Below are 13,194 nucleotides of genomic sequence, written 5' to 3'. Positions count from 1 at the left end.
ACTGTTTCTCTCTTATGAGCAGATTATCCAGCAAAGGCTGAGAGACCGTGGAAAACAAGGAGCAAGTTCTGTTCAGAGATTCTGGTCCCTGCCTGTGCCACAGTTACCAGAAATCACGGAGCATTTGTCTGGTCCTCCCTTGGATTGCAGCATTTCTCTGTTTTCTTACAGTGTAGACTCATCCCAGTTTGTTTCTGAGCGAATTGCTTTTTTTGTTCGTGTTGCATATTCCCTAAACAGTCGTATTAGTGGTGGCAGCATGTCATTTTGATGGTGTTATGACAGTGTGACGCCAAACTCGTATTAACATAACATTTCTTTTTAAATCTTGTCTGGAAACATATTGTTCTCCCTTGCCAGCGCTTCTCTGTTTCTCTCACCCCTTGCCATGGTTCTGGGTTGCCTTTTGGTTTAACTCAGTTATTGAAGAGGGCCAGAACACTGCATGTACAGAGGAATTTTACTGATAATTCAGGTGATGGGATCGAGGGACAAAAGAACAAACCTGTTTGCCCAAAGCTGTCCAGTAGCCTCTCCTGCAGGAGATCTCCAAGCTCACATTTCTCTGGCTGGCATCCTCCTTTCTCAGATTTATTGAGTTTAGATTTATGAAGTTCAGGTTTCAAGATCTCTCATTACTCCCATGGAGTTATTTGTATTTCTTTGATATTTCCTTCTACAACCCCAATTAAAAGGTGGACTCTGACATCCCCAAAGGATGAAGTCAGTCTAAAATTCAGAGAAGTGCACCAGGAGCTGGCAGGGAGCCCCAAGACCAGAGGCTCAGCCTCCCTGTGGGACTGAACCAGAAAAACCTGGGGGAATCCTCGCCCAGACCTCCTCACCTCCCCAGAGGGGTGAGTGTGCTCTGCTCCACGATGGCTCTGAGTGCTGCTGGCTGCAGGATTTTCCTGGCTCTCAGGCCATTAGTGATGAAGGGAGGATGAGAGGGGTTCTTGTGACATGGGAAAGCTCCCTGACAATCACTGATGGGGTGAAACACCTTTTTTGCTCTCCAGGCACCAATCCCCATCACCCTGGACCTCTGCACCCCACAGCTCCTTCTGCCCCTTGTCCCCAACCCCTTCCTCATAGCAAACCTCTGCTCAGGTTTGATTTTTGCTTATTTGTTCTCCCACCCCTCCCTCTGCTCCATGACCCAACAAGCACTGCTTTTAGCAGGGTATTAATTATCATTGCAATGTTGGGACTGGTAATTATCCCTCCCTGGTGCTTTCTGGGCTTCCCAGCACGGGTTGTGATGAGGACAGGGTGAAACAACTCAGCTGGCAAGGGGCTCATGGTGTGTCTTGGAGCTGTGGTAATTTTCCTGTGCCTGAGGGCAGGGAATGAGACCATGGAGAAGAGGAAAAGGAGAAAATTGTGTCTCTGTAGTCAATGGAGAATAGAAGAACTCAGCCTGTAGCCTTTAATCAAGCACTTTCTTCCCAGTGTCTCCCAGAGTTTATAATGGAGAAGAAAAATAGGAGTAACTTTAGATTGTCCACCAGGAGAAGGAGAAGCCCAGGAAGGCTGTGAGGATGATGATGTTTGCCACTGCTGAGCTACTCCCTTGTAAGAAGAAGCATGAGAAGAAAAAAATCAGAATAAAGCTCTTGAGAGGGGTCATAAGGAGAAGATTTCTAGGATGTGGGTACACCTCTTCCTCCGTGAGGGTTTATATGGGGCAACTGCAGCAAGTTTTGATTTTTGGGGGATCGCTTGTGTTTCCTCACAGGGCTCATGTGAGCAGAGCAGGCATTGATTCTCTCTCTGGTATTAATTACCTGGTTTACTCATTTAGGACCTTGCATTTCACTGAACATTTTAAATGAAAAACTCAGTATTTAACTCTGTCCCCTCACACCAGCACAGTAATTCTGTAATACCCTGCTGTATTTCGGTGCCAAAATTCCCCAGCTAGGCTGGTGCTGTGAAATGTTCCTCATTCCAGTGCTGCCCTGGCCAAAGGGACCTGCCCTGGGAGGTGAAGGCCACGCTGAGCCCAGCGAGGAGGGACCATGTGGGATGGCAGAGCCAGAGAGCATCGAGGTAGGAACCCGGCTGCCTTCCAAGGCACAGAGCTACTGCCACTGCCAGAAATGCAGCAGCTCTCTGACATCAACAGAGTGAAAAAAAATAAAAGAAAATACTCCTCTCTGGCCAAAACTGTGAATTTTTCTTCGGCAAAATGACAACACTGTGCTAGTGAAAATTGCCTTTCCTTGCAGCAGGGAGGGGAAAGGGACATAAAAATGAAATAAGCTGTGCTTTCCTCCCCTTTATGTCTTTTTTTGTAAACCTATAAGGATTCTTTCTGTCTTTTCCCCCCACCACAGTTTCCTGCAACAGTGAGTTTTATTATAATTTATTGGGCACTTGTTTTGGAATTTAGGGGTCTCAAGCAAATCACAGCCCCAGCCTGGAGAGCACAGCTAATAGTCATACTAAGGGGCAGGATGTGCTCTGAGAACATTTTATTTGAAATAGAGAAGCCAGGTGTTGGAGGGAAAATGGATAAAGACCCTTTCCCACAGCCACACCCCCAAAAATCAGTGCCAGGAATAGAAATGAAATTCACATCTCCCTCTGTGTGAAAATCTGTCTGGTGGGGGACGTTTCCCCCAGTATTATGGATTAATTTTAGAAATGGAGCTGAAATCCTAAGCAAGAAACCAGCAATCTGCCCTGGCTATTGTCTGTCCCATGCTGGACTCTGGGACAAATGTCACACGAGAGATTTGAGGCCATGCACTGACCCACTTGTTCACACATGCAGCATCTTGGAGGTTCTGAGATCAAACTCTGCAGCTTTTCCCTGTGGTAGTCCAGAGCACAGAAGGTTCTTGACTCGGGCTGGTAAGCCCTGGAGGACATTTATCCCACAGAGATGCCCTGAGCAGGTAAATCTCCATCCCATCCAGGCTGGACACCTTGTGCCTGGGGAATTAGGCAGAATCGTTTGCCCATCATTAATGGGAGCAGACAGAAACGTGGCCATCAGGGTGGTGACCAGCCCTTGGCGGCCAAGACAGAGTTTTCCTGGGAAATTTAATCCTCAAACACAAAAACCTTTGCAGCAAGAGAACTCTGAGCCTGGTCTCTTACACCGTGGAGCCAGCCTGGCTTTTGGCCTTGGGACTAAGGAAGATGATTTTTGGCACTTAGCTCTGCCTGAGACTCTCAATGTAACTGTGGTCAAATCACCTTGAAGAGGATGGAGGAAGATTCAGTGCAGCAGCTCCTGAGGGTGGACAGCCCCAGCTTTCTGTGTGCTTGAAGGAATGGAGCAGGTGGGCATCAAACTGGAGCTGCTGAGGCTTCCAGCACGGCTTCATCCTCCTCCTCCTCCTTCAGGGCTGCTTTGGGGCAGCCATGGATAACAGGCAGTCTGCATTGGCTGCCTCTTTTTTGGCTGCTCTGTCTCCAGCTCAGCAAAGGCAATCCAAATACGATCCAGAATCACCACGTGCCTCAATTTCCCCATCTGTTAACCAGGGATAAGCCTTGATTCCAGCACTGGGCTGTCACTGCCATGCAGAACCTGACAGAAAAGGGCTTCCTCAGGGAGGGGGATCAGCACCCTGGAACTGAGCAACTGCCCTGGTTGGGCATCCCCCATCCACGGTGGCTCTGCTGATTTTGGGAGTGTGCTCATCCTTCCTTCACGCCAGATAAGGAACTGGCTCAGGAAACTGCATCCATCCTGCATCTCGTGTGAAGGCAGATTGTTCACGGGCGGAGGAAATCTCCTGGAGAGTGAACCTTGTCAGCAAAAATGCAAATATTTAGAGACAAAGTGTTCATTACAGCAGAACTTGATTTCAGGGTCAACCCTTTTTGCAGCAAATTGTTAGCCAGCTAAAATGTTTATTGTCACCACACTCTGGCAGTTTTGACAGTACCTATCAAGTTGAGCTTGACAATATCTGCATACGGCTTCTCCAGCTTCCTCTCACACAGCCATGAAAGGGATTTAAGACAGAATAAAACACTGAACAGATAATTGGAGCTATCCCCTCCTTTGTGGAAAAGCCAGGGCTGCCATTGGCCAGAGGAGATATTTAGGCTCTTGGTGAGATGGTGCTGGGGTACATAGAGAAATATCTCAGTGATTTTATTTATTTCAGATGCAAAACTGCACACATGAAACAATAACCCCCTCCCAGTCTGGCAGTGCATCAACAGAAATCAGACTACAAAGGGACGGTATTTCCTTTGGTCTTTTTCTGTATGAGCCACATGGCTTCCCAGGCCCCTCAGCAGGGAACCACCCAGATATTAGTGGAGTTTCTGTGATTCTTCTCCATTCCCATTTGTGTTCTCGCCTGCCCCCCTCAATGCCTGCACAGGACTAAGGCCAGTGGCACCTGGGAAGAGGATCACACTGCTGGCAAGCTCAGAGCTCACAGGGGTGAGCTCCCATGTCTGCACTGTGCTCCAGGACCAGGGAATGGATGGGGCCAACTCTGCCTCGCTGCTGAACTGGGGAAAGGGGAGGCAGCAGCAGGAATTTTGGGAGAAAAAGAACCAGAGCGAGATGCTGGTGGAAACACCTAGGAGTGGACGAGGCAGCTGCAGCCACAATGCCTCTAATAAAATTTTGGGGCTGGGTCTGCTAGACAAAAGACAGCAGCTTTGCAGCTCAAGAAGCTCTTTTTATCCTGCTTTCTGCCCCTCCATGCCTTTACCTTTTCCTCCAGCTAATGCTCAGGGAAGGTGAGCCAGTCTGGAGCCACTGTGAAGGGGTTTTGTTTCCTTGCTTGCTGGAGCTGAGTGAAGGCTGTTTCATCTCAACAGGCTGCTCCCAACACCCCTTAATTTGAGAACTCCTGCATGCAGGAAGCAATGGAGTTGAGTGACCTTGCTGAATCCCGGCCGCTGCAGCTGCCGGAGAACAGGGGAGGAAAAGAAAAGAGGGGAGGAGGAAGAGGCACTTTGCTGTCTCCCATTAAAGCCCCAAGAGGCTGAAGATGAGAGAGCAGAAGTTTCAAATTGCCAGAACGTAATTTTGAAAGTCATTTTCCAAGCGCAGAGCTCTCTGCAATGTCACCTCTCATCTTCCAAGGTGGGGATTGAAGGGACAATAAAGCACAGAATATTCTGCAAAGGCAGAGCTGCTAATTCAAAGAGGGAAGAGGTGCCAGTCCCCAGACAGGCTGTGTCACACCCCTTTCTGCTGGAGAGCTGTGCAGGCAGATGTAGCTGTACAAGGGACCCAGGTCCAGCTCCTTTCCCAAACCATATCAAGCCTGGTGCAGGATCCAGCTGGCTTATCCAGGCCCTTTTGAAAGTATGGACATCAAAAGAAGTCCCACTATTCAACAGTTAGATTTTTAATTTGACTCAAACTCCTGACTTTCAATCCAATGGCAATGATAATGATGATTGCCATTTTTATTTTACCAGACCTCCCTGAGACCAGCAGAAGACCATGATGGATGGGCAGAAGAAAAGATTCACTTTGATATTCACATTCCCCTGCCCCAACCCAGCAAAGTTGTCCCTCCCTGCTCTCTCTTCCAGCCCTCTGCCTGCAAAGAAATCTGAATTAAGGAGTTAGATGTATTCAACAAAGAGTTTGGCCCACGGTCTTGCCTCAGAGAGTGAATTGCCCTCTTTTTCTGAACACTTTGTCAACTTTTATTCCAACTGCATCCCCCATTATGTTGATAAAATAAAAAAAATCCAAATAGGCAGGCATGTCCTGCTGAAATGAATTGCTTTCAACTCTCCTTCAGTTAACATCAGCTTTGTCCCATCTTCATTATTGCTGGTGTCAACTGTCCCTTCAAGCTCAGGTTTTCTCCTTTCCCTTTCCCAAATTACTGGAGCTAAGACTGGGCCAGGTTTGCTCTCTTTTTGTAAATGCATTTATTTGCCCATCCAGATGAATGTGCTGAGTTTTTATATTGACAATCAATTTTTGCCAGGAAATCACTTCTCTTTCTCTTTTTCAGAAATGATACTTTTCCTTTTCTTCAGGCCATGGAAAGATCTGGCTTTGTTTTAACCTAGGTGATGAGCTGGGAGCAAGAGTCCACAACCTAGAGACAGCAGTTTGCACTCTAAGCCAATGGGATATCAAAGTTCAGTGCTATCCTTGGTTACTTGTATTATTATTATTATTATTATTATTATTATTATTATTATTATTATTATTATTATTATTATTATTATTATTTCCTGGTAACTATTTCCCTGCTTTTCCATCTGGGAGGCCAATGAGAGTATTGCTTGCTGGCCTGTATCCAGTTTTCTCCAGCTGGGATCAGTTCAGTCCAATGTTGCCATCTGTCCTTTGAGGCAGGGGGACATCCTCTTCCATTTTGGATCTCTCCCAGAACCAATTCCCCCTTTCTCTTCCTCAGTACACTCTGGACTCGGCCAAAGCATCCAACAAGCTGTATGTGACCATCATTAGACCTGTGCATTTCTAAATTCACTGGGGCATGTGGGAGGCCAGTGACTGGACTGTTGGCTGTCCAGAGCCCTGCCAGCCTGTGGGTTGTGCTCAGGGCAGTGGCCTCTGTCCCTGCCCACTGGGTCAGCTGGTGGCTCAGGTGTGCACAGGTTGTCCAGAGCAGCTGTGGCTGCCGAATCCCTGCAAATGTCCAAGGTCAGGTAGGACAGGGCTTGGAGCACCCTGGGATAGTGAAAGGTGTCCTTGCCTGTGGCAGGGGATTGAAACGAGGTTATCTTTAACTTCCTTTCCAACCCAAACCAGTCCATGACTGTTCTCTGGGGATGCTTCGCGCGGGGTTGCGTCTCCCCCCACCACCCCCCTGCACTGCGATGTGCCCGCTGTCCCTTCTTCTGTCCCCTAATTAGGGGCAGGAGGGATGCGCGGAGCCCCCGCCCGCCGGGGAGGACGGGTCCCCTTCCCCTGCTGGCCCCGCTGCCAGCCCGGAGGGGGGGCCGGGAGGGGGGCGCGCATCCCCGGGCCGGGGGGGACCGGATTGGCCGCCGAGTGCGCTGCGAGGATTTTGCGGCGCGGCCCCATTGGCCACCGCCGCCCATAAGTTTTTGCTCCGGACGGGAACTTTTCCCAGGGATGATGGAGTAACCCCGGGCGGCTCCGCGCCCGCTCCCCCCGCCACCCCGGGCCAGGCAGCCACCGCCACCCGGCAAGGATGAAGCTCTGCGGGACTTTCCTCGGTTCGTAGCCGTTCGCCGGGGGATGCGGTGGGAGTGGAGGGAGGATATTCCTTAGCGTGTCTCGTTTCTCTTCTGAAACACTCGAGTTTCTCAATTCTGCCTAAGTCACGTCTCGGCAAAGGAGTTCGGTCTCCGAGGGCGGGGGGATACGGATCCGCAAACTATCCCTCCTTGTTTTATAGCATTTCCCCCTACTTATGCGGAAGGAAGAGGTTCCCGAGCGTATTTCGGGGCGCAGGTCTCCCGTGTTTGCGTTTGGCGAGCAGGTGCCGGTGTCACCCCTGCCCCTCCTCGCTGCGCTCCGGGCTCAGCTGCGAGGGGGCTTCAGGTGCGGGGGGTGCGCGGCCCCCGGTGCTGCTGCTCCGAGGCACCGGCGGGGCTTTGTCCCCTCTGCTGCGGGTTTCACCTAATTACAAAGGACGAGGAGCGAAAGGGAGGGGGCGAGGAGAAAATCCTGTTTTCTGCAGCTTCTGGTCGCAGTTCTGCTGGGCAAAGGGGTGGTGGTGGTTGGTTTGGTTTGGCTTTATGGGCTCTTTTTCCACGCCTCTTGCACATTGCTGGATAATAAAGGGGTGAGCGCGATGTTATTAAATAAAAAGTTAGTTGGTGCCCGTTCAGCTGGGTGTGTGTTTCAGCGCCTGCATTAACAGAGGCACAAAAGAGGAAGTTTTGGGATAATGCGAGGTGCCTTTTGCAAAAGATGGTGATTGCTCCAATTGTTGTTCTTCAGGGAGAAAAGAACTCTAGATTTGGCTTAGACAAAGGCATTGCCTCTTCGGGAAGGACCCGCCCAAATCGGAGCGAAGGGGCGCGCTGGAGAGTGAGCAAAGGGTTATTAAAAGTTTTTTTGTGCCTGTGCATGGTTGTTCCATCTGCCAGGGGCCTGTAGTGGGCAGGTTTCTCCGCAACCCTTCAGCTGTTCCATATACAATATTAATGCTGGCCATTTCTATTCGGCATACAACAGCACTAATTGTAGTCTGAGGCATTAAGGCAGCCAGCCCATCTGCATAGAAGCTTTCAGAAAGAAACAAGGAAAAAAAAAATCTTTCACCCCCAGCTGGTAACCGGAGAAGTTGGTGCCAATTACAAATGCGTAAAGTTTGAGATCTAATTTTCTTTGAAACAGACTCAAAGAAGGCAATGGAACACAGTGCGGTGGGTTTATGGCTGTGTTTACACAAGCAAATGGAGTTTTATTTTAAATAATTTCAAACTTGAAAAGCTTGAACTGAAAACACGAGGGGAAAAAAATGGCATGGCGAGCAGGGGAGGGGCGTGAAGGGAATCTGCTTTTAAAAATCCTCTCTGGCTTCAGCTCTGCAGGCGCCCTGCAGGCAGGGACTCTCGGAGCCCCCGTCTTAAACCCCCTGAAGATGAATATACGTGAACATTTATTTTAGACTTCTCAGCTGCACGGTTCCCTTCAGGGAAGTGACGGCTCTTTGAGACCTGGAAACGCACGATAATTATCTCCTCCCTGAAAACAGCTGTGGAGTGACTCCGGAGAGGTTTAGGGAGTATGTGTGGGAGAAAGACTCTTTTAAAAAGGATGAAAAATACTTTAAAAGGTGGCAGCGGCTGCGGAGGGGCAGGCGGAGCTGTCCGTGGTGCTGACCCGCCGCCGCCTGGAGCCCACGCGTGGCCTCGCCTTCCCCGCGGGCTCCTCCAGCCTGGGGCGTGGGGCTTTTGGCCTGAGACGGAGATTTTCTGGGGGTAGGAAGGGATTTAGGGACTGCGAGATGGGAATTCCTGCCGCTGCTGAAGTTGGTAGCAGTGAGAAACTCCGGGGAAGGCGCCGCTTCTTTGCAGCATTTTGGGAGGGGAGCAGAGGGAAGTCTGGCGAGTTTGGGAACAAAGAAAAGCCAAACACCCTCTGGCAGCCCGGAGCTCAGCCGGATGATATCAGAGCTGTCAGCTGCCTTAGGGCTCGTAGGTGCGTCGCGTGTTAATAAATGCAACAGCAGCAGTAATAAAATCCCTCTCTTAACGCTCGGAGAGGCACATGTGTGTGCTCATATCCATGCAGGCTGCGTGTGCTCCAATTTATGGGGGAGCACACGCAAGTAAACACACTTCCCTGCTGCCTCCCAGCCGAATCTATTGTGCTTTTGTTTCTCAAGTTTTAGCATTACGGCTCTAAATGAAACAGCGGTGGAGAGGAGCAGGCAGCATTGTGAGCGGAGGGGAGCCGAGTCCACCCAGCCCTCCCTTTGATTCTATCGCGGGTGCAGAACAATGGAGATGCAGTGTAGCACCAGGCCTGCTGCCTGCAGATAAGAGTTTAATAGAATTTCTGAATGCCAAAGGTTTAGGATGTAAAATATCCCTGTCTTCGTGGTGTGTCCAAAGGAGATAGAAAACAGCTTTTCAGGAGTACTCTCCGCTGAATATCTCCTTTATGTTAATGGTTTAGGAGCACACCAGGCTGGCAAGCCATGGAAATGGGCATCCTAACAACCTCCAAAGCGGCCTCAACAGTTTAAAATTAGTATTTCTGCCACCCTCTCATCAATAAAATTCCTGAGATGGGAAATCGAATCCCTCTTCCTGCCATGTGCCCCGTAATGGTCTGTAAGTGACATGGAGTTGCCGGCAGCACCCACTCAAGCCCAATTTGTCAGGTTTTGGGCAGTCTGAGAGGCTTTTCCCACTCCTGCCTGCACCTTACCCGCCCAGGGTGGGGGTGAGCTGGAGAGGAGCCTGGGGCCCCTGCAGTTCTGGAGCTGGAGTTCCCACAGGAGAGTGCATCCTCAGCAGGATTCAGCTTTCCCTGCCAGGCTCTGCCTCAGCTCTCTGAGGACTCCTGGGGTTTCTGTCCATTTGTGATCTCCCGCATCTTTTTGGAAATCTTCATTAAGATGACAGGAAAGTCTTAATTGTCTCGGTGATGCTGGGGATGGCACGAGGGTGCAGGGAAAAGCGCTGGGTAGAAAAGTGTCACTCCCCCTCTCCTCTCCCCAGCCCGTGGGGCTGCAGCCGGGCTGTGTTTTCCCTCGCTATTTCCGAAAAGTTGCAATCCAAGTGCTAATGCTCGTGTCTGGCAGCGGGCAGCGATGGGATGTGCTAATGCCGGGGTCTCTCCCCAGAGCCTCCCTCCCGCCAGCTCGGCGAGGACTTTCTCCTCCCGGGTGGCTGGATCTCCACGAAACAAGCATTTTCAAGGAAAGACGATGCTAACTCCAGGAAAGTATGACTCTTTCTCGGAGAAAAAGATGCATAATTCAAGAATGTACACTTTTATCACTTAGAAGCAACCCCTAAACCGTTTTCTTTTAGGACTTTCCCTTATATTGTTCTTCCCATCCCAACACCCAACATGTAAAATGTAAACCACCTTCCCCGATACATTGTGGATTGTGTTTTGTTTTGTTTGTTTTGTTTTGTTTTTTTTTTCTTTTAAGGGGAGGAAAAAAAAATTAAAATATTTATACACCTTTTAACCACCGGCTTTTGAATATGTATATCAGCTAATATGCAATACTTCCAGGTTCATAGAGGCGATAAATTTCCCAGTCTGTTCTTTATGGTGATAGGTCATCTTCCTAACCACCAATAAATATTGTAAAGTACTTTCGCTGGAGCTGTGCTAACCCAGGGCATCTGTCACTCGCTGCTTGCTGCTATTAGGAATTATTGGGCCGTACCACGCGCCGGGATGCGCGGGGGGGACACGGAACGGCGCTCGCCGCGCTCGCCGTCCTTTTGTGCTGCTGCTGTCAGAGGAGCCCCGAGCCTCGTGCATATTAATTATGAATCAGCTCGGGTAAAATCATTCACCTTCTGCTGGGTCTTGGGGAGGGGGGAGCGCGAGGAGAGAGGGGCCGGCGGGGCTGGGAGAGCCCCAACTCTGGGTGCACTCAAGGCGGCCGCTCCATCTCTCTCGCTCGCTCTCTTTGATGCTATACTGTAAATTTATTTCACCTCAGAGAGTAAACAGATATATTGCAACCCCAAGGGTTCATGGGTAGTGTATTTACAAAGGGAAGGCGCAGCAAGCCCCCTCTGTGCCATTTCCATTAATGAGAGCGGTCATTAAGTAAATGAGACATTGCCTTTAGCAGGCTTAAGAGTTCACACACTAAGGAGTATCAGATATTTAATTGAAACCAACAACCCGTCTTACACGCGTGTTACTGGTGTAGGGAAGTGGGCTGCCCTCCAAGAACTCTCCCCCCACAACCTCCCCCATGCAAATTTCATGATTGGTTTCCGTGATGTCATTTTGTAAAGGGGCAGACAATAGCTGTGGGGAAAGGTAAGTCAATATTATGTTCTTTCGCTGACAAAGGCAGATAATGCTGGCTTTTTTTCTTTTTTTCTTTTTCTTTTTTTTTCCCTCTTCTTTTTTTTTTTTTTTTTTTTTTTTTTTTTTTTCCCTCCCTCCCCTCCCCTCCCTTGGATTGAGACAGAGGGGAAAGGCTTTCGGAGCACACAGTTGATGTAAACAGACGCAGGCGTTTCGCCTTTACAGCACGAAGGCTGGGTTGTTGTTTTGAAAATTTCACTGGAGAACCGAGGGGATTTTTATGATGATCATCATGCTCCTAGGTCCATCTTTGCTCGCTCGCTCTCTCGCCGGCTGCGAGACGCTAGTGGACATGTTATGCTTCTGACTGAAAAGAGGTTGAATAAGATGAGAAAGGAGATTTATTAAAAAAAAAAAAACAAAAAACCAAAAAAAGCAAAGCACAACGTCGCATTAAACCGGGAAACTTTCTGAATATCTCTGGAAGAGGATGCTTGCCGGGTTTGTGAACCGCGAGATCGGTGGATGTTTATCCGGAGGGAGGTGTTAGCAGAAGACGCTCCCGGGCGCCGGGAGGAGTTTGCGCCGGCGGCGGCGGCCCCGCGGCCGCGGAGCTCTCGGAGGTGCTGACCGGGCGGGACCGGGGCTCCGCGCGTCCCTGCCCGCGCTCCCCTCACCCCCAGGCCCCTTCCTGCCAAAACTCCAGCCCAAGTCCGCGGCTCCGCGCTCCTGGGGTGTTGGGGAGCTCCGCGGCCCCCTCGCCCGGGGACGCGGCTGCGGAGAGCTGGCGGCTGCTCCCTCCTGCCACTGCCAGACTTTTCTTTTTTCCTCCTTTTTTTCCCTTTCCCCCCCTCTTCTTTCCGATTATTGCCTACTTTAGAGTTCTCTATTTATAGCAGCGAGGCACAAGGGAAGTGTGCCATGTTGGTGGATTTCTCTCTATGTGTTGACCACGACAGAAATCTGCGTGTTCTTATTTTTAGCTTGCTCGGAAGAGGCTTTGCTTGGCTAATCTCTTTATCAATTTTAGCAAAGTTTGTTGTGGTGGTTGTTCCGTGGCTCGTTTGGAGAGGGAACGAGGGGCAGGGGGCTGGCGCCTGAGGATGTGCTTTGGCTGCCATCGACCCCGGCCAGTCGGGCAGAGTTTGGGGTGCAGTTTGCCGGCGGGCAGGACCGACCCTCCTCGGCCCCAAAGGGGGCTCGGCACTCTCGGAGGCTCTCCCACACAAAGGGGCAGCTCGGAGCAGGAGGTTTGGGGCATGCCAGGCTCCCCGGAGCTGGGCAGGGGAAGGGGGCAGGTTGTCCTCTGCCCCCCTGGATCCGGCCGGGCAACAGAGCGGGGGCAGCCGCTCTCCTCCCGCTATTGTTGAGCCCCCTCGCTTCGAGCAGCCGCTGAAAACAAGTGCGAAAAGCCCCGGCTAAACCCTCGCCATCGCCCTGCCGCTACTTTTAGTTATTCTTTTTTTTCTTTCTTTCCCTTTCCCTCTCTCTCGTTGGCTCATCTGCTGTTATTATCAGCCTTTTCCATATGGCCACTTTAATTAATGGCAGACAAAAGGGAGTTTGGGAGGGGGGGAGGAGGAATCTAGGAATTAGAGTTTATAGTTGGTTTGTCTCTCTCTGATGCTGTCATAGAAACCAGAAGCAAAGATGCCGCCTTTCCACTTCTTTGTATGATCCTGTTTATTGTTCCCGAGCGGCGCAGATTGGAGCAGGCGCGTGTTGCAAAGCACAGACCAGCGCCGGCTGCTACCGCCGGGAAACCCGGGCACAACTTGTCCCCTTCG

General features: G+C 50.4%; 1 protein-coding gene across 8 annotated transcripts in view; it reads left to right on the top strand.

Annotated features, from left to right (window-relative positions):
- The first annotated feature begins 7,121 nt into the window (after positions 1-7,121).
- MYT1 (myelin transcription factor 1) overlaps positions 7,122-13,194 on the top strand; it is a 64,519-nt gene continuing 58,446 nt past the window's right edge. For 2 of the 8 annotated variants that reach the window (XM_088174812.1, XM_088174803.1), the window contains exon 1: positions 7,124-7,158. In XM_088174812.1, coding sequence (XP_088030938.1) covers positions 7,134-7,158 — 25 coding nt within the window. In that variant the 5' untranslated portion in view covers positions 7,124-7,133. Of the gene's footprint in view, positions 7,159-10,827; positions 10,925-11,207; positions 11,417-11,551; positions 12,031-13,194 lie in introns of those variants that run through there. The other 6 variants (XM_088174806.1, XM_088174805.1, XM_088174804.1 and 3 more) reach the window with 6 other exon arrangements.

The sequence above is a fragment of the Sturnus vulgaris genome, chromosome 17, assembly GCF_052056855.1.
Source record: "Sturnus vulgaris isolate bStuVul1 chromosome 17, bStuVul1.hap1, whole genome shotgun sequence".
Lineage (NCBI taxonomy): Eukaryota > Metazoa > Chordata > Aves > Passeriformes > Sturnidae > Sturnus > Sturnus vulgaris.
Note: the sequence above shows the minus strand (reverse complement) of the source record. Positions and strands in the feature narration are given on the sequence as shown.